The sequence below is a fragment of the Tachysurus vachellii genome, chromosome 15, assembly GCF_030014155.1.
Source record: "Tachysurus vachellii isolate PV-2020 chromosome 15, HZAU_Pvac_v1, whole genome shotgun sequence".
Taxonomy (NCBI): domain Eukaryota; kingdom Metazoa; phylum Chordata; class Actinopteri; order Siluriformes; family Bagridae; genus Tachysurus; species Tachysurus vachellii.
Window position 1 is genome coordinate 12,958,952 of NC_083474.1, and position 19,645 is coordinate 12,978,596.

The 19,645-nt window shown below is 36.5% G+C and overlaps 2 protein-coding genes across 6 annotated transcripts; one reads left to right on the plus strand and one right to left on the minus strand.

Moving 5' to 3' along the window:
• Window positions 1–419: 419 nt before the first annotated feature.
• On the minus strand, window positions 420–11,305 carry si:ch1073-280e3.1 (complement factor B). Its single transcript, XM_060887793.1, has 19 exons — window positions 11,164–11,305; window positions 10,161–10,385; window positions 9,803–10,039; window positions 9,544–9,729; window positions 8,253–8,426; window positions 7,809–7,907; window positions 7,299–7,432; window positions 6,987–7,125; window positions 6,774–6,905; window positions 6,590–6,697; window positions 6,325–6,462; window positions 4,157–4,287; window positions 3,895–4,021; window positions 2,563–2,710; window positions 1,616–1,692; window positions 1,106–1,197; window positions 872–1,004; window positions 726–775; window positions 420–595 (listed from the first exon to the last, which is right to left on the minus strand). The coding sequence occupies exons 1-19, from the start codon at window positions 11,234–11,236 to the stop codon at window positions 434–436; spliced, it is 2,565 nt and encodes an 854-aa protein (XP_060743776.1). The 5' UTR covers window positions 11,237–11,305; the 3' UTR covers window positions 420–433.
• Window positions 11,306–11,658: 353 nt separating this feature from the next.
• mfrp (membrane frizzled-related protein) lies at window positions 11,659–18,932 on the plus strand. Of its 5 annotated transcripts, none has more exons than XM_060887800.1 (14): window positions 11,659–11,764; window positions 11,896–11,980; window positions 12,066–12,171; window positions 13,203–13,334; window positions 13,653–13,808; window positions 13,969–14,188; window positions 14,796–14,926; window positions 15,376–15,501; window positions 15,624–15,700; window positions 16,376–16,524; window positions 16,898–17,028; window positions 17,292–17,426; window positions 18,497–18,624; window positions 18,708–18,932. In XM_060887800.1, the coding sequence occupies exons 2-14, from the start codon at window positions 11,936–11,938 to the stop codon at window positions 18,930–18,932; spliced, it is 1,761 nt and encodes a 586-aa protein (XP_060743783.1). In that variant the 5' UTR covers window positions 11,659–11,764; window positions 11,896–11,935. The 5 variants fall into 5 exon arrangements, 4 of the variants coding, with proteins under 4 accessions (XP_060743783.1, XP_060743784.1, XP_060743785.1 ...); XR_009649605.1 differs by having other exon boundaries at window positions 11,660–11,764; window positions 18,520–18,624; window positions 18,708–18,846; XM_060887801.1 differs by lacking the exon at window positions 13,203–13,334.
• Window positions 18,933–19,645: the final 713 nt, after the last annotated feature.

Below are 19,645 nucleotides of genomic sequence, written 5' to 3' on the forward strand. Positions count from 1 at the left end.
CTTCTCAATTTTGATATGGTTCTTGGGTTATTTTGAACACAATTTAAATGAAGACAAATGACTGAAAAGACCTCTTTTGTTATTTCTGAATAATAAACAATGTACATAAATACATATTTAGTGTTTAAATATTGTAAAGAAAATGTGCTAAAGGTTAAATCATAAAAATCAAATTTTATTAATTCTCTTAAATGTTTAGATTGAAGAAACAAAGTGCCTGACCTAAAGAAAATGATTGCAACCTTATGAAATCCATCATCCATCATCTATCATACATTCAGAAGTACAAATCGCAGGGGTTCTCACTAAAAATTAAATAAAATAAAATGCAGTCATTTGACCAGCATGGGATGGGAACAACAATTAAAATAATCAATCCCTATGGTACCAAAAAGAGATTTATTCAAATTTTTGTCCAACTTTCTTGCTTAATTCAGTTTGGTATGAATTCCAGATCTCGGCCCAACTGCTCTTTAAGCCAAGGCATAATGGAGAACACGCTGATGTGGAAATCACGGGCATCCACAGGAGGGTCAGGAACTTTCGAGGTCGACAAATCGCACACATTTTTAGTGCCCCAACTCACGACTCCCACCTAGTGTATAAAGAAACAAATACCAGATTGTTGAAAACTGAAACTATTTAACAGGATGACTGGAAATCATGTATTTATTTGTATTTATCACTACCATGATTTAAAAGCGGTCAAATGTCAAATTACTAACCTGGAAATAACGCATTCCTTTACGAAGGAAGAGTGAACCTCCGGAGTCTCCTGCAGAGGATTACAATAAATCATTATGGCATGCAAAGAGTTATTAGGTATATATGTATCTGTGTGATTATGGTTTTGGACTTTAATTAAAAAAACCTTTGCAGGTGATGTAATCTTTGAATTTCTCGGATCCTCCGGTACACAGAAACCTGTCTGTGATCACATCAGTCAGAGACACCTGGTTGTTTGAAGCCAGTTTTGGTCTGTACTGCTTAAGGCAGTCATCTCTCTGTGAACATAAATGGTTGTGCTGAAATAGTAACAGAGTCCTTCAAAATTCCACAATTGGACGATTTCTGCATATTTGACAGTTTATTGCAAATTATTCACCTTTTCTCCAGTCTGGATGTGGGTCGGTTTTCGTGTTTTCGCCTGACTGATAAAGTAGGCTTGAGTCTGCTTCAGATCAAGCAGTGCACTTTCTGTTTGTGCAGAAATGCCAGAAGCCATGCAGTTAGATACGAAAAAGAACATATACAATCAACTCCAGAATTATTGCTACCTTCCAAAACCACATTATTTTTGCAAAGTAAAATATTTACTAATTCTACTTGATAAACAATCTGTAGAATATTTCATGGAAAGTGAATCCACATGTGTGAATCTATAATGATACCAGTGAATTCTAAAAGCTGAGAACAGTCCAAGACTGCAGGACGATCCGTGATGTAATATAAAAAGCTAAATAAATTGTTTTTATGTATTATTCTGTATAAATTTATTAACATATATTTAAATGCTTGTTCATTTTAGTTATATTAGCTTATGAAGTTATATGAAGGCTGCTAATAATTATGGAGTTGACCATATATCATGTGACTATTATACATAGGTTCTTACCATGTTTCTTGCAAGTAGAGTCAGAACTCATCTTTAGAGCTCGATTTGAAGCTTTTGTACACGGCAAACAAACAGGCCTGTTAAAGGCAACGTGAAAAAGCGTTGAATCTTTTTAAATGAATGGAAAAAGAACAAATACTCACATGCATAATTATGTTGGCTTTGTAGAAGCCAACTTTCTGTTTTCCTATTTAAGCTTAGACAAAAATTTATAAAATTTAATGCGGCCTAGGGCTTTCGAGCCACATGCACCAAATTCGGATATGTTGTAGACCCTGGTCTGAATTTTGTTGCTTTTACTTTTCTAAGCGATCCGAGTACCGGTACTTCAGGTACCAGGTCTCAAAATGGCCTTTTTTCCCATAGACTCTCATTATAAACTTTGGAGGTTTATAACTCGGCAAGCTTTCGAACTGTCTACACCAAACTCAGCCAACTCCTTTAGGGTGATACTCTGAACAAACTTTTAAATTGGTGTACCGACTGGCCTTCCTGTTGTGCTGCAGCCTGTCTACCCAATATATGCAAAATCAAAAAACTTTTTACAACATGGACATGTGACATATCAATACACTCAGAACAATGAGGGGAACTTCCTCACGTGTATTTTGATGACATCACGTGACGTCACGTGTTGTCACGCGAAAATAAAAGATTTTGCAAAACATGGGCATGTGACATATCAAAACACTCAGCCCAATGAGGGGAACTTCCTCAGGAGAATTCAGATAACGTCACATGCTCGTCTCCACTTGCCTCCAAATGTTTTGGCACCCTATCTTTCTGTCCACTCGCCTCCAAAAAGCACCGGCCTTTGCGAATACTTGCCTCGTCAAAGCCAACATCAAAGTTTGTCGCGATGAACTTTACAAATCTAGTTACTTCATAATAGTTTTGAGTGGGCCAAAAGACAAAAAGATTATGTACTAACAAAAAAATGTTTTTACCTTGCTTTAGAGGACAGTTTAATGCTCTTGAGGACTTTAATAAGTGCAACATCATAGTCATAAAACTCGTTGACGTTCTTGTCCTTAAGTTTTGTGACGTTGAAATCTGGATGAGGGATTAGCAATAAGGCATTTACAATTCCGTCACCTAGAAACATAAGAAAAGTAGCTGCTCAGTGTAGGCCCTTGTGGATTGACATCAATATGTACAAGAGATTCCTAATCCAATGCTAAGAAACCATTATCTATCTTATGAACTCATGCTCCTAACACACCTGAACCAAGTAGTTAATATTTTACAAACATCAAATCTTCGCATTTATGAGCAGTGGTGGCTCAACTGGTTAAGGCTCTGGGTTGTTGATCAGGGTTCATGCCCCAGCACTGCCAAGCTGCCCCTATTGGGCCCTTGAGCAAGGTGCTTAACCCTTATGGCTCCAGGGGTGCTGTTTAATGGCTGACCCTGTGCTCGGACTCCAACCCCCAAAGTTGGGATATACGAAGAAAGAATTTTGTAATGTATTTGTGACAAAATAAAGGCTTCTGTTTTATTCTATATGCGTTGGAAACTGGAGCAGAATAAACTGTTTATGAATACTCAAGGACTGAATTGAGAACTGGTGTAATCAGTAATTATGTAATCAGCTGATTAAAATGTATGTTTTTCAAAAAATTCATGGATTTGTGATAATCTGGATATTGTTTGTTGTAAACTATTTGAAGAACACCCAAGGTTTATGTGAATGCACACTACATTGTTGGTGCTGCCTAACAGGAACATAGAAGCAAGACATGAGGACAGAGTGCTATATGATAAGTGAGGGAGAGATAGCTCAAGTACTTAGGATGCTGGACTCATCACATCACCCTCAAGACAATACCTGAGTTCACTTCTTGAATGCCTCACCAATGGAAAAGATGAATAAGGATCAGATATTTACAGGTCATGTTCATGGGGGTGATAATTTCATTAATTTCATTAGTTCTGAAGGAAAACATCCCATGGAATGCTTTTTCCCCAAAACATGGAGTGGCTTGACTCTGAGATAATTATTACATGTATATCCTTATCATTATATGCAATCATACACTGCAGATCCTCAAAACAAAAATATGGAAGACAATACAGCAAAATTTCTATTTTCCATAATAGGTGCAACAGTCTCATAGAAAGAAACTTTGCATGCAACTCATTTGCAACAACATTTTTTATGAGTTTTGTTTCTGCTATGAAGAATGTTATAATATGTGGCCTTTACCTCCATTTTAAATGAATGACATAATTGATTGATTGATTTTATTATAATGTAAAATAATATACAGAATTCAAACCGTGTGTAATCTTCACATCCATGGCATTCGCCCATTCAGTAACACCATCATTCAGTCTCATCAGACAGTGTGCAGATGTGATCACCCAGTCCTTAGTCAAAATGGAGCCCTGGCATGGCTTTCCTAGCTAGTTGAACAAGACAATGATGAAGGATCATAAGAAACCACCCACACACACACATATATATACACACATTGTAGAGAGCGTGAGAGTGAGAGTGAGAGAGTAAACAGTTTAAACTAAACAGATAGATTCACTTACCCAACCAATAGAAACATGCCAAGGCCTGGTATAAGCAGGCTGAGGAGGCATATTATCATAATCAGCATCATCATTGATTCTTGGAGAAACCAGCTCTTGAGCCACTCCACATTTGGTTACAGTGGAATCATCTACAAAAGAGGAAAGAGGAAATACCACATCAAATACACGCTCTTCCTATTTAATGTAACACTCTTTAATGTGGTAATGATGCTTTAACAAACAGGTAGTTTAATACATAACTTATTTCATTATTATCCTTGTGACACTGTTGTGAACCACAAACATATATGTGTATATACATATGCATGTTGCACCATTCGACCATACACCAGATTCCCTAAACCATAAAATTCTGCTGACTGGTTGCCTACACTCAGCCATTGCCTGAACTGACTCTGATGAAGCTAAAATCCCTATACATACATACATATATATATATATATATATATATATATATATATATATATATATATATATATATATATATATACATACAGGGAGTGCAGAATTATTAGGCAAATGAGTATTTTGACCACATCATCCTCTTTATGCATGTTGTCTTACTCCAAGCTGTATAGGCTCGAAAGCCTACAACCAATTAAGCATATTAGGTGATGTGCATCTCTGTAATGAGAAGGGGTGTGGTCTAATGACATCTACACCCTATATCAGGTGTGCATAATTATTAGGCAACTTCCTTTCCTTTGGCAAAATGGGTCAAAAGAAGGACTTGACAGGCTCCGAAAAGTCAAAAATAGTGAGATATCTTGCAGAGGGATGCAGCACTCTTAAAATTGCCAAGCTTCTGAAGCGTGATCATCGAACAATCAAGCGTTTCATTCAAAATAGTCAACAGGGTCGCAAGAAGCGTGTGGAAAAACCAAGGCGCAAAATAACTGCCCATGAACTGAGAAAAGTCAAGCGTGCAGCTGCCAAGATGCCACTTGCCACCAGTTTTGCCATATTTCAGAGCTGCAACATCACTGGAGTGCCCAAAAGCACAAGGTGTGCAATACTCAGAGACATGGCCAAGGTAAGAAAGGCTGAAAAACGACCACCACTGAACAAGACACACAAGCTGAAACGTCAAGACTGGGCCAAGAAATATCTGAAGACTGATTTTTCTAAGGTTTTATGGACTGATGAAATGAGAGTGAGTCTTGATGGGCCAGATGGATGGGCTCGTGGCTGGATCGGTAAAGGGCAGAGAGCTCCAGTCCGACTGAGACGCCAGCAAGGTGGAGGTGGAGTACTGGTTTGGGCTGGTATCATCAAAGATGAGCTTGTGGGGCCTTTTCGGGTTGAGGATGGGGTCAAGCTCAACTCCCAGTCCTACTGCCAGTTTCTGGAAGACACCTTCTTCAAGCAGTGGTACAGGAAGAAGTCTGCATCCTTCAAGAAAAACATGATTTTCATGCAGGACAATGCTCCATCACACGCGTCCAAGTACTCCACAGCGTGGCTGGCAAGAAAGGGTCTAAAAGAAGAAAAACTAATGACATGGCCTCCTTGTTCACCTGATCTGAACCCCATAGAGAACCTGTGGTCCATCATCAAATGTGAGATTTACAAGGAGGGAAAACAGTACACCTCTCTGAAGAGTGTCTGGGAGGCTGTGGTTGCTGCTGCACGCAATGTTGACGGTGAACAGATCAAAACACTGACAGAATCCATGGATGGCAGGCTTTTGAGTGTCCTTGCAAAGAAAGGTGGCTATATTGGTCACTGATTTGTTTTTGTTTTGTTTTTGAATGTCAGAAATGTATATTAGTGAATGTTGAGATGTAATATTGGTTTCACTGGTGAAAATAAATAATTGAAATGGGTATATATTTGTTTTTTGTTAAGTTGCCTAATAATTATGCACAGTAATAGTCACCTGCACACACAGATATCCTCCTAAAATGGCTAAAACTACAAACAAACTAAAAACTACTTCCAAAAATATTCAGCTTTGCTATTAATGAGTTTTTTGGGTTCATTGAGAACATGGTTGTTGTTCAATAATAAAATTAATCCTCAAAAATACAACTTCCCTAATAATTCTGCACTCCCTGTATATATATATATATATTTTTTTTTTTTTAAACACATTTTGGAATTACATTTGTGCACAAAATAGCTACACATAATATATGTACACAACATGCACAATGGCTACTCACTGATCATCCTATTGAACACCTCCCCAAGACGCTCATAATTTTTAAGGACAAACAAATGCCTCTCTCTGATTTTACTGGAAGCTAATCTTTTCAGCTCAGTCACCTTAACATTTTCCCCAATTCCAAACACGTAGATATCTGGGAAGAGAAACACATTTGAATGCTGACATCACAATATTATATATATATATATATATATATAAACAAAAGGCAATTGAAATGTTCTCCATAAAATCAGATTAAAGCAGTATAAAATCATGCAAACCAAGAAGCTCCTCGTGTGAGTTATCTAGAAAACTACTGCTTTTGTAGCCCATGAGTTCACGAATCAACCCCAGAACATGTCGTGGGTCACCTCCCATGTTGGAGTAGCCTAGGGGGTATGGTATAAAATAAATAAATAATATATAATAAAAATAATGTTTTGTGATCTATTAAATCATAATTACCATCTGTCTCAATGAGAATGACATTCTGAGTCTCGCTGAACCGAGTTTTATTATTTGCTTTGAGGAAGGAAAGTCTTTTATGCACACATTCGAGGGCTTTATAAAGATTGGTACCAGTCTTTTCCCCATGTTCTGTGCAATAAGAATATTCTGTTAATACTTTTGCAAATTGCTGCTTGGAAAAATGACAGTTTAACAACATCAGTGACATACTTGTCTGAGTGAACAATTCCAATTTCCTCAAGACCGCATCTGCGTTGTCACTAAAGGGATCCAAAACTCTTATAATATCTTTGGGCTCACTGGCATAGGAAATGATATCAAACTTCATTTCAACATCATAGCTACTCAACTGTAAAACATAAAAATTGCAGAAGAGAGGAATATGAATACTGTAATACAGCATGCTGAGGACATTCAGTCTAAATAATCTATCATAGTCTAATAATAATAATCTAAATAATTTGATGGCCAGTGGAGAGTAAGACTTAAAAATATAATCAGTTACTGTAAATCAATACAAACCTTGCGTATTAGGCTAGCAGTGGCCTCCTTTGCCTTCTGAAACTGATCATTCTTAATGCTTCCTGATGTGTCTATTAGAATAAAAATGTTGAGTCGGCCATCTGCTACTTTCAAGGTTCTCCCAAAGTTTGGCCCTAGTTAGGTTAGGTGGAAAGAAACATTATTTACATTACAACACACAAGCATATGTAAACATGTTGGAAAATACATGTTACTACTATTCTATAGCTGCTGCTATTATTACTACTATAACTGCTGTTATTCATCATATCATTACTACTATTGCAACTGCTACTAGAAAAAAGATTATTGAAAAATCATAAATCAGCCTCCTGTTAGGAGAAGATTAGGATTTCATTAAAATAATGTTTTTATTTCTTAGCACACATGTAAATCATACACAAGTGGTCAGTGTTTATCTGATAGACTGACATCCAAATCAGTCTTTTGCTGTTAACAATGTTTCCATGACCTACAATATAATGGAAAAACTTTGTGCAGTGTTCTTACGTTTCTTTTCTAACTCAGGGAACGAAACATCCATTACAGCAGATAGAGAACCATCCATGGCTTGAGCCACACTTGCAGGTAAATCAAAAACATAAGGGGCTGGAGAGACATAGTTCATTAATCTTTCAACACTGCTGCACTGTTTAATGTAATTGAATGATTTTGATTTGTCTCTTTTTTTATTTATGTTAAACAGCTCAGAAAAAAGAAAAGTTTATACTGGTTTAAAAAGTAATTAATCAAGATTTAGTATAATTTCTAAAATAAAAGTCTTTTTCTTGTATCTTTTATTGTCAGTATTATTATTAACTTGATGATTAACTTTTTACCTTGTTAAAAGTAAAACACTAACTTTATTTTGGTAAGCCAATGTTTTTTCCATAATTTTAAATATTGTGAAAGATATAAATGTAACTCTGCAATAAAAGAGTTGAATTTGTGTACCCTGGCAGCGTGGCTCTGGTCCACTCCATTCTTTTGAATCCAGACACACTCTTACTTCAGGCCCCAGTAGATCCATGCCTGACTGGCAGCGATACTTCACTTGGTCACCGATCTCAAATCGCTCTCCAGACCGTATAGCTCCAGGCGGAATCCCTGGATCTTTACAGCCATCAGCTGGAGAATAAAATGTCCTCAGAACATTCTCATACTACCTTATGCATCAGATTGTATTGTCAAATCCCGACAAAAATCAATTCATAGTATGCACACATACAGTAAAAGGAAGAATGCGGACACATGAATATCACATATGTACTTGCTGAAGTTCTATTTGAAAAACAATGGGCAATAACATAGAGCTCCTCTATTTGGCTGCCTCTATATTTTCTGAGAAGGCTTCCACTTGTCTTTTGTATCATAGTTGCAGAGATTCTTTTTCAGTTAAGTCACAGGATGTCTACGGAGTTTGGTTATTGATGTTGGGCAACACTGTAAAACAATATATCAATCATCAAAACCCTTTCTTCCACTATTGGAATGGAAATCAAATAACAGGACATTTTCAATCATTAGAAACAAAGGACTAATGTTATCACCACAAGTCTGTTAGAATATTAGTCAGGACACTGTTGGGTATACTTATAGAAAAACGTCTAATTCTTGAGAGCATCTACTTTCATATGAACCATTAGCACTACTGTGTGAGTGTGACATCATAAATAAATTCAATGCTGAACACAGGCACCTCCATGTGTTGAGGAAATTCCAATTCAGAGTTTAAAAGATTTCCTATTGCAAAATTACTATAAAACAAATATACATTGTTTTTTTTAAAAACAAATACTTCACTGTTGTTCTTCATGCTGCTCCTGTGTTACAATTCATTCACTCAGTGTCTGCAAGAGCTGAACGTCAATAACCTTTATCATTAGATATGTCAGAATATTTGTGAAAAAACATCTTGCAAACTAGATAAAGTTTGCTTTGTCTATTGCTTTGTAATTGTATGCCCTGCTCCAACAGTAAGGAAATATATTAAACTCAAAAATTAATTCTTTATATAAATATTGGAGCATAAATACCTAGAGAAACCTGAAGGACAGACTGCTGTCTCACTGTACCGATAAATGCAAACACTATTATAAACACGAGAGTCGCATGAGTAATCGAGTAAATTTGCCTACTTGCATGAGTGACAGCATGACAATTTTAAACACCAAAGTATACCACATTGTTTTACATTACACATAACGGCACAGTAAACAGTATCAAGGTGCTATAGAATGCTTACTTTGATCAATACACACTGGAAGGTTACCAGTCCAGTGTCCCCATTCAGTGCAGTTCCGCTTGGCTGAACCTGACAAGGTCAAACCCTCCCTGCATGAGAATTCCTGCGCTTCTCCAATCTTAAACCACTGTTTCTTGGGCCAAAACTGGCCATTATCCAGCTGAAGCTGTGCTGGGCAAAGAATGTCTGAAAAGATTAAAACAGTTATGAGAAAAATGATTAAAACAGTTTAAACAATAAGACATATTTAATAGCTTACCTTTGCATGTGGCAGTAGACACTGTCTTGCCATTAGGCAGCATCATGACTGACCAATCCCCTCTGGGGTTGCAAACTCTGGTGCTGACTGGATAAGCGTAGTATCCAATATTACAGTGGTATGTCAGCACACTGCCTTCTAAGCCTTCATTGGAGTAGGAAACTTCGCCTCCCTTTATAATCTCTGCCACAGAGCAGTTCTTTTGGGGCTCTTCAATATCATCATAATCTATTTCCTCTAAAAATGCAAGTAAGATTCTTTTTTTTTACAATCCATGTGAGAAGAATTTAAATTTATAAAGAAAATAAAAAAGTAAACAAGTATTATAATAATTTACTATCATCTAGAACTATCTGACCTTCACATACCACCCTGGATATGTCTGGCTCCCATTTTCCTGTAGGTTTGCAGATTTTTTTTGGGATTGGGTAAGGTTTAAATCCATCTTTGCAGAAGTAGGTTACCTCACTTTTCACAAAACCATTCTTGGAGTATTGTACCGTACCTCCAATAATGGACTCTGTCATACTACACGTTTGCTCATTATAGTCTTGGTAATCTTCATAGTTGTCTTCTGCATGAACTGAAATTAATCAGATATAAACATATTTTATAATACATAGTGCTTGTTCATTATTTTAATACATGCTGTCTTACATCCCCAATGATTTGGACATTTTGGATTATGGATTTTTGGGTAAAAAAATTATAATACGTGATTAGATATTTTGCCGTGGTTGATGGCTGCAGATGAAAGAAATGTTTATGGCTTTTTTGTAAACTCTAAAGACTTTTATTGTGTAGACTTGTGTGTCAAAATCCAAAGAGATCAGCAGATGCTGAAATACTTAAACTAGCCCTTCTGACACCAGCCATGCCACAGTTAAGGTCAAAGAGATCCCACTTTTTCTCCATTTTGATACTTGATGTGAACATTATCTAAAGCTCTTCACCTCTGTATTATTAGAGCATCATTATTGGAGCATTTTGCTGCTCCAACTTGATTGGTTGATTAGATAACTGCATAAATTAGCAAGTTTATGTGTTCCTGATAAAGTGGATACTGCATTTGTTATCAATATTTTAATAAATGACCTTAAACAATAAAAGACCTAAAATATGTTTGCACCTACTGTTTAACAGGCAGGGTATTACAAAATATTATCCATCTTAAAAGTCCATCATAAATTAGAAAAACAGTATGTAAGATTGGTTGTACTATTGGTCGCTAGCTCTTCTACTGCTACCTTAAATCTGAGTTTTATGATACTTATTTGCAAAAACAAACAAAAATTATTACGGTTTCCTGACTTACACAATTCTTTTTAGTGCAGAGAGTATTGTAGAACCTCAGTACTTACCTTTACCAATGAAAACACAAAGAGCAAAACTTAACAGACAAGCAGTGATGAAGTGCATTATGAACCTGAACATTAAAGCTCAGTATCAATTGTGGACTGCATTTACTGCATTTGTGTACGTGTGTCTGATGATGTGATTACACATTAACTTCTAGGGAAAAACAAATGGGATTGAGCAACATAGCATTAGAGGAAACACAAAAATAAATATTTGAACAAAACCGACACAATATGACTTTCATGTTACAGAAAAACAAAAAACTTTAAACAAAAAACTTCTGCTCAGTTAAAAGATGCAAATATTCAAATATTTCTCTGTTAGATAAAGGTAAGGAGAGCAAGATAGGAATACAGCTAATACGAGATTTTAAAATATTTGGTGAACACCAGTCACTATGCCTTGATATTATGTGTATGTGGGTGGTGAGCATGTGTGATGCAATGATTAGGCTCATTAGTAGGAATTTATGTGCCCCCAAATGACCCTACACCCCTCCTTATTCTTTTCTGCTTAGTCCTCTCAGCTGATTTGGCTTTGTAAAAATACCAGAGGAGAATATCGGGTTCTCACCCACACCAAAACAAGAACAACTTCAGCATGGTGAGTAATTGACGACTGAACGACTGCACTCTTGAACACGAATATCTACATCTACACTAATATATTTATTCTACTTACAACATGCATTTCATGCCCTGCTTGACATTTCTGCTCTATTCTATGGATAAAAGCAAACACAAATAGTGTCAAAATTCTTGTTGGGATGAGAAAATGGCAGACCCTGAAACATCCATCAATAACTCAGATTTGTATAAGGTAAGAATAAAAAAAAATCCCTGATAAGAACAAAGTTCATTTCAGGACAGAAAGCACAGTGAACTTTATTTTTTAACCTTCCCAGAATGTATTTTGCAATCCAGCATTTGAGCCAGACAATGAGCACGATGAAATCAATGAAGTATTTAAGGTTGCCATATCCTCAGAACCAATCAACAGGCCTACAACTCGTAAGTATCATTTTTATGAAAAATACCAAATGGAATATATACAATATATTATAATATATTACAATATAATATACAATCTTGCTATTGTCTTATTTATTTTCAGTAGCTTAAACATTTCTAAAGAGTTTCTATTGAGTCTTGCCCCTTAAATTATAATATAATTCTATTATTAAAAAATAAGACAACATATTTTTTGCAATTACAAAAATATTTTCATTTATTTTATAATTTGCTTGCCAAATATTATTAAATAATTAAAAAACTATTAAAATAAAAAAAAAATAACTATCAAAGTCAAAAAAAATCTGGACGTCATTTTAAACTGCTTATAAAAATAGAAATCGCTGACTAACTTTCCATTAGATAAATCAATTAAATATCACAATTGAAACAATCAAAACACTTTTACTTTTCAAAAAAAATATGAAAATATTCCTAAGAGAAAATCAGAAAAATCTCATGAATATGTGCAGAGGATCAGAAAAAAATATAGTACAGTTCAACACAATACAAAAATATAATCTACAGAAATTAATATACTGTATATAACTTGTCTGATAGGGGTCAGGTGATATATAGGTTACAATCAGTGTTAAGATCACAACCAAATTACATAATTTGCTGGAAAAAAATGGGATCGATCATGACCTGTTTGAGTAGCGCTGAAATAAGGGGTTTTATTCAGAAATGACATGAAATAGATTTTGCTTCTCAATTTAAAATGCTTACTGTATATTGAAATAATGAATCTATTTATATAGGTATTGTCACAATATTATGAACATTTTAATTGTAAAAGTAGAAAAAAGATTTTTTGGTACATGACCAAGAAATGCAATAATGTGTATACTATATCTTATGTGTATAAGAGTGATTTATAGAATATGTATGTATAGGTGTATATTATGCTGTTGACACTACTGATTCAGATCAGAAAAGATTTTACAATGATTAATGGAATTAATATTGGTTAGTACTGTATCTTTCCTCACTGTTCTCACCGGCCTGCATTGCCGGCTATGGTGTTGCAGGAGATGGCAGCATGTTTGGTCTGTGTGTGGTGTGTGTGAGGAGACACTGGTGTAGCTGGGGAACACTGGTGTTTTCAGCAGCTGCGCTATTGTTGGCTGTCTTGGGACTCACTCTAACGCTTGTTCTCATACGTGAGTGAGCAGCACTCATGCACTTATTGAAGCAATCATGTTATTAGCATTTGTTTATGATATTAACTGTACGCCACATAAATGTTGATGATGATTTTTTAACAAATCATCTGTGGCTAACTGTTCCAGTGGTGTGGACTGTGTAGCCTTTAAGTTTATACAACCAACAAAGATTCAGTCATTTTAAAGTAAATCTGTCAATGGAATGCAACAAAAATGACTTACTAATACATAGCGTTTTGTCTATTGTAATGATAAGCAATTTGTTTGTTCAAATAGGTGTTTGTGTAGAGTTTTGTGTGTGTATCTTTTTCACAGATATGAATGGAGACCTTGCTGAAGGAAGAGTGCTGTCTCTAAACTCCTGGAGTGAAAACACTGTTCAGCAAAGTCCTATCCCAAATTCCACTATTCCTTTTCCTGAATATAGCTCACCTATGCCACATCTTGAAAAAGAGTCGATCCCATATACAAGTACATTTTGTGGCCTTTTTAATGTATTATTTTTAAAACAAAAGTCTTTCAGGATCATTTAAAGTTATGGCTCAATTATTATATATAATAATAATATAACTTTATATTATATATAAAGTTAAAGTTAAAGCGTCTGTTATTTGAACCTCCTATCTTCCAGAATGTGGAGAGATTCTGACTGAATTAGAGGGAACAATCAGCTCCCCCAACCACCCAGGCCCATACCCTCCTAACTCCATGTGTGTATGGGTGATCAGAATGTCTCCCGAATATCTGGTCCAGATCTACATCTCCTCCCTGGCCATTGAGGGGCCAGCACCATGCCTTTTTGATTGGCTGGAGCTTAGAGAAGAAGGACAGCACACCACCACAGTCACCAGGTCAGCCTTGCTTGTCTTCATAAGATTACCAAAAACTGTTTATGCCCAGGGGGGGCACGGTGGCTTAGTGGTTAGCACTTTCGCCTCACACCTCCAGGGTCGGGGTTCGATTCCCGCCTCCGCCTTGTGTGTGTGGAGTTTGCATGTTCTCCCCGTGCCTCGGGGGTTTCCTCCGGGTACTCCGGTTTCCTCCCCCAGTCCAAAGACATGCATGGTAGGTTGATTGGCACCTCTGGAAAATTGTCCATAGTGTGTGATTGCGTGAGTGATTGTGTGAGTGAATGAGAGTGTGTGTGCCCTGCGATGGGTTGGCACTCCATCCAGGGTGTATCCTGCCTTGATGCCCGATGACGGCTGAGATAGTTCGGATAAGCGGTAGGAGATGAATGAATGAATGTTTATGCCCAACTCTATATAGATATACTGAACATCCTTTCAGCTCAAGGAAACGTCCAAATATCCAAAAATGTGATATTAACTAATAACATGACATAACAATCCACACAGGATTGGAGTAAATGTAATGGAGCAAATGTAAATCAATACAAATGTACAGTAATTAGATTAAGGCTACAGATTAATCACATCAAGCTCCCTTTGTTTCTAGGTTCTGTGGTAATGTGGATCCACCCACTGTGAACACTAACAGCAGTACTGTCTGGGTTTCATTCCAATCTGATAGTAATATTGCAGGTGATGGCTTCAGTGTACGATATCAGGCAATTCTACCATGGCAAAGTAAGTGTACTTTGTGTTGGTATCAAAAGCTGTTAAATGTTGGAAGTCTCTAAACTCTATGTGCATGAAAAGAAATCTCTAACTCAGAAAATCTGTTCACAGAGCTACATAAGGTCCACAATTGTTCAAAACAGTTAACAGAGGTTTGCAAAAGAACACTTCCAATAAAAGCAACAAAGCCAGCATTATACAATAAATACACCAGACACAAAACTGTATGCACCAGCTACACAATAGAATAAAAGCATCATGAGGATTTGGTGTAATTGTCTAAAGCTGAGCGAACAGACTATGCCAATTATAAAAGATAAATAAAAAATCAATACTAATAGCTGCATATTAGAGTGACTATAGTATAAAAGCTAATGGGCATGATCACTAGTTAAAGGTACTGTGGTATAAAAATAGTTTGGATAATTATTCTTGAAATGTGTGATGTTTGGTGTCAGAAAGCTGCACTTCAGAGGAGTTTATGTGTGATAGTGGCCGTTGCCTGTTGCCTGTGTCTGTATGTGACAGCCAGCTAAACTGTCAGGACCAGACAGATGAGGCCAACTGCAGCAGCAAACACAATGGTAATTCACACATGAAATAGTACATGGTTAACTGTACTATGCACTTTGATGTAGGAGAGTGTATTACTGGTTTAGCACAAGAAATAATAGTTCTGTCTCTTATAATTTCTGTATTTCTGCAGACTGTGGTGGTGAAAAGACAGGTCCAAGTGGTTCACTGTCCAGTCCAAATCACCCAAACCCATATCCTCACCAGCAGGTTAGATCCACTTCCAGCAAACTAGTAATGAGAACAGATAATTGACTAATAAAATACCTTGATTGGTTTTTAAAACACTACTCTGAATCTTTTATTTGTTGTAAGAAAAGAAAACTGTGTAGACTTTTTTTCTGCTCCTACTTTCTGCCTTTACCGTTAGGGGTCGCCACAGCGAATCATCTGTTACCACCTAACTCTATCCTTGGCATCCTCTACTCTCGCACCAATTAACTTCATGTCCTGTTTCAACACATCCATATATCTCCTCTTTGGCCTTCCTCTTGACCTGTTACCTGGCAGCTCCATCTCCAACATCCTTCAAACAATATAACACTTCTCACTCCTCTGCGCATGTCCAAATCATCTCAATCTAAAAGGAAAACTGTGTAGTAAATGTGTAGATTAAACCAAAATCCCTTTGAATAACACACTTTGTTTACCAAATATGCTGCTTTTAAAAATGTTAGAAAAAAATATTAATGTAATACTTTTTTCCAGAGGAAAGCAAAAAAACAAGGAACAATAACAAAATGGTGAATATAATCAAATGTTTTGCACAGTTAACTGGAGATGCAAACTATAATGAAGAAATCCATCCTACACAAAGTCACATGAAATGTCCAGATGTAAATTGAGTCTTACTTTTATCCATATATCTCTGCTGCACTTTCTCAGCACTGTACGTGGCTTATATCTGCAGAGAAAGGCCAAGTTATCCAACTGAGTTTCCACAACTTCAGCTTGGAGACTCAAGATAACTGTGCATTTGACTATGTTGAGGTTCATGACAGCAGCAACACGGCAGACAGTAATATCCTAAGCAGGTGAGAATGCCTTCTCTAAATTCCTCTTCAGCTTTCATATTTCTTCCCACCAGCACTCACACAGATGCCTGAAAAAAATACTATCTAATTTTTTTGTATTGCACATCTATTATCACTGTACACATCACAGGCTACACATCTGTTAGCAAAACAAGCAGAAAAATAACTGCAAATGGAGATGAAATCTAGAGTTCATTACACTTTTCACTTGAATCTACAGTCCGGGCTAGAAAGAAAGTCTCACTTCTTCATACCATTGTCTAGATTCTTACAACCCTTGCTGGTACTATTGTGCTAGCTAGCTAGACCATTTACACCTCATATTATTCCACTTGATAAAAGAGAGTGTATTTCTCTCTAATGGTTGCTACAGATACTGTGGCTCAGACCTCCCTCCTGACCTTACCTCCACTGGGCCCATGATGAGTGTGGTGTTTGTAGCTGATGAAGGTGTGGCTGACATCGGCTTTTATGCCTCATATCGGGTCATCTCTCTCTCAGAGAGTGAGTATTATATGGGCTGTGACTATATGCTTAGACTTGATAGGTCACTTTTGTGCAACACAACATGACCAATTATCTTTGTATAGAGTATGCTCTGGAAAACAAGTGACAAGGAAAAGATACAAATAAACAGACATACAGTGGCACCACATTATTATCAAACAATATAAACAACTATTACTACCATGAATAAAGCGTGAATTATCACATCTTAATTATAGAGAATTATGAAGATGTTTGTGATTTCATTTTACTCTGTTAAGATGGCTGTAGTCCAGAGCACTTTGCTTGCGGCACGGGGGAATGTCTGCATCGTGACTGGCTCTGTGATGGCTGGAATGACTGTGCAGATGGTTCAGATGAGCAAAACTGCAGCGACTCCACCTATCCCCCTTTCAGTAAGAACACATATGCTAAGATACAACCATAAGTCACATAATATAACATTTTTTTGTCTTAAATTTTTTCTAAAATCTTAAATTATAAAGATAATTATGAATCATTGTGGTTTGCTGTTAAAACACACAAGTACTAGCAAATATTAAAGACATTTGGGGGGGACAAAGAAAAGCAAAAAAAAAAAAAAAACCAACAACAACAATGTTAGCAAAATTATAGACACTATTTACCATTTGATATAGAGCATAAGTCTATATAATCCAAAAGTTTCTAGACATCTGACCATCACATTGTTCACCAAACAGTTGCAACATTTGGCCTACACGATTGTTCAGCAAGCTTTTCTATGTTGTGGAAATGGTGTTCACAGAGCCCTGACCTCAACCACAAAATACACATTAGGAATGAACTAAAATGGTAACTGGACCCAAGCCTTCTCAAATAACATCAGTGCCATATCTCACTAATACTCTTGTGCCTGAATAAACAAACAGATGGGGGTTATAATGACATCAAAGTTGGAAAATCTGCAATGAGAATTAAAAAAAAAGGTGTAATGGTCGGGTGTCCACAAGCTTTTGGCCGTATAGTTTACATAAAAACAACCTCAGGTTACTATCAGTGATACTAATCAGTAACATTACCCTTATCAGATGTTGTTAGATGTTTATTTGATGATTATTAATGGCATTAGAAAAATTATATCCGCAGATATTTCGTTCACAGACGTATAAAGACTTCTGATCCATCTTAAAGAAGGAAGCAAGTTGTGTAGCCCAAATATTGTTACAAAATGTTGCTTCTTGCCATAACAATTCCAGCAGATAATATAATTTATATTCTTTATATAATATTTATTTTCAATAAAAATGAAAACACCAGAAGTTATGATTCCATATTAATGCAGTTGATTCCATATTAATGCACTGATGTAGTATAATATGGAAATTAGGTGATTATTGCTTTATGCAGTCTCAAATTCTCTCCAATGTACTATCATTCCATATTACTTGGGTTAGATATTTCTCCTTCATGGCCAATTTACAATTTGAATCATTGTCTGCTACAGTTTCATCATGTGAACCCATTCAGGTGGAGATGTGCCAAGGTCTGAGCTATAATCTCACATCCTTCCCCAATGTATGGCTCTCCATTGGTGATCAGACAGAGGCTGCTTATGTGCTTCGTCAGTACACTGTAGGTAACAACACCCAGAATCCTGCTTGTAATGTATGATGTGTTGTATCTTGTCATATATCTACATGCTCCTCTTTGACCAGGTGCTGATGGAGTTGGACTGTTTTAAGCCCCTGCAGCAGCTGGTGTGTGCGCTATTTGTGCCGCAGTGCAGTGTGCAGGCTGGTGTGCTGCAGCCGTGCAGCTCCGTGTGTTCAGCGGCAGAGCAGCAGTGTGCGAGGGATCTGGCACTCTTTAATCTTAACTGGCCCTTTAACTGTCACTTGCTGCCTGACTCACAGAACCCCAAGCAGTGTTCTGTGCCATAGAACACATGGCACTGCTTATGCTGATTCATTTCAAACCATGACACATTACTGAATTTCTGCTTCAGATTTGAGTTTTTTGTGAGTGCTACAAGAATATACTTTTATACCATACCCATTATACTATTATGGCAGGAATTGTATTTAAATCATACCCTTTTAGTTTGCAGAATTAAATTGTGGTTGGGATCTGCATCTTTTCTCCTGATCTGTACCAAATGATCCATAAGTATGTTTCAGAATAGCATCAAAAAATGATGAACTTTGGTGGCTGGCAATTATTTCCGTGGGCTCATGGTGTTTTCTTTTGGAGGAAATAAACTGTGTCCCTCTCAATAGTTAGCTGTCTCATGGGAAGTTATGAAATGACTTCTGGGTTTCTACAGTACATAATATCTCAAAGATTTTTACTATAAATTAGAAATTTTGATGCTTGATGAAAACATATTTCAGCTTCAGTATTCTGGACCAGTCTGTGGATTTTATATGTGGATTTACATGAAGGATAATCTTATATGTGGAGTTATACAATACAATCCCTTAATTTAAAACTCATTTAAAAGCAATGTATAAAATACAGGTAGAAAATAAGATAACATGAATGCTCTTCTAAAAGATGCTATTACAGAAAATGTGAACTTTTCTTCTGGTTTAGTAGGTTCTACAGTCAGTAGAATAATCTAATCAATCCAACGCAGACCTGTATATTATGAATT

Bases quoted from the DNA above. Each gene is read 5' to 3' on its own strand.
- si:ch1073-280e3.1 (XM_060887793.1), bottom strand. From the start codon at position 11,236: ATGTTCAGGTTCATAATGCACTTCATCACTGCTTGTCTGTTAAGTTTT. The intron at 7,433-7,808 runs GTAAGAACACTG...TAACCTAACTAG, and splicing joins CCCTGAGTTAGAAAAGAAAC to GGCCAAACTTTGGGAGAACC. The intron at 4,288-6,324 runs GTGAGTAGCCAT...CCTCTTTTGTAG, and splicing joins GGTGTTCAATAGGATGATCA to ATGATTCCACTGTAACCAAA.
- mfrp (XM_060887800.1), top strand. From the start codon at position 11,936: ATGGCAGACCCTGAAACATCCATCAATAACTCAGATTTGTATAAG. The intron at 11,981-12,065 runs GTAAGAATAAAA...TAACCTTCCCAG, and splicing joins ATAACTCAGATTTGTATAAG to AATGTATTTTGCAATCCAGC. The intron at 17,029-17,291 runs GTGAGTATTATA...TACTCTGTTAAG, and splicing joins GGTCATCTCTCTCTCAGAGA to ATGGCTGTAGTCCAGAGCAC.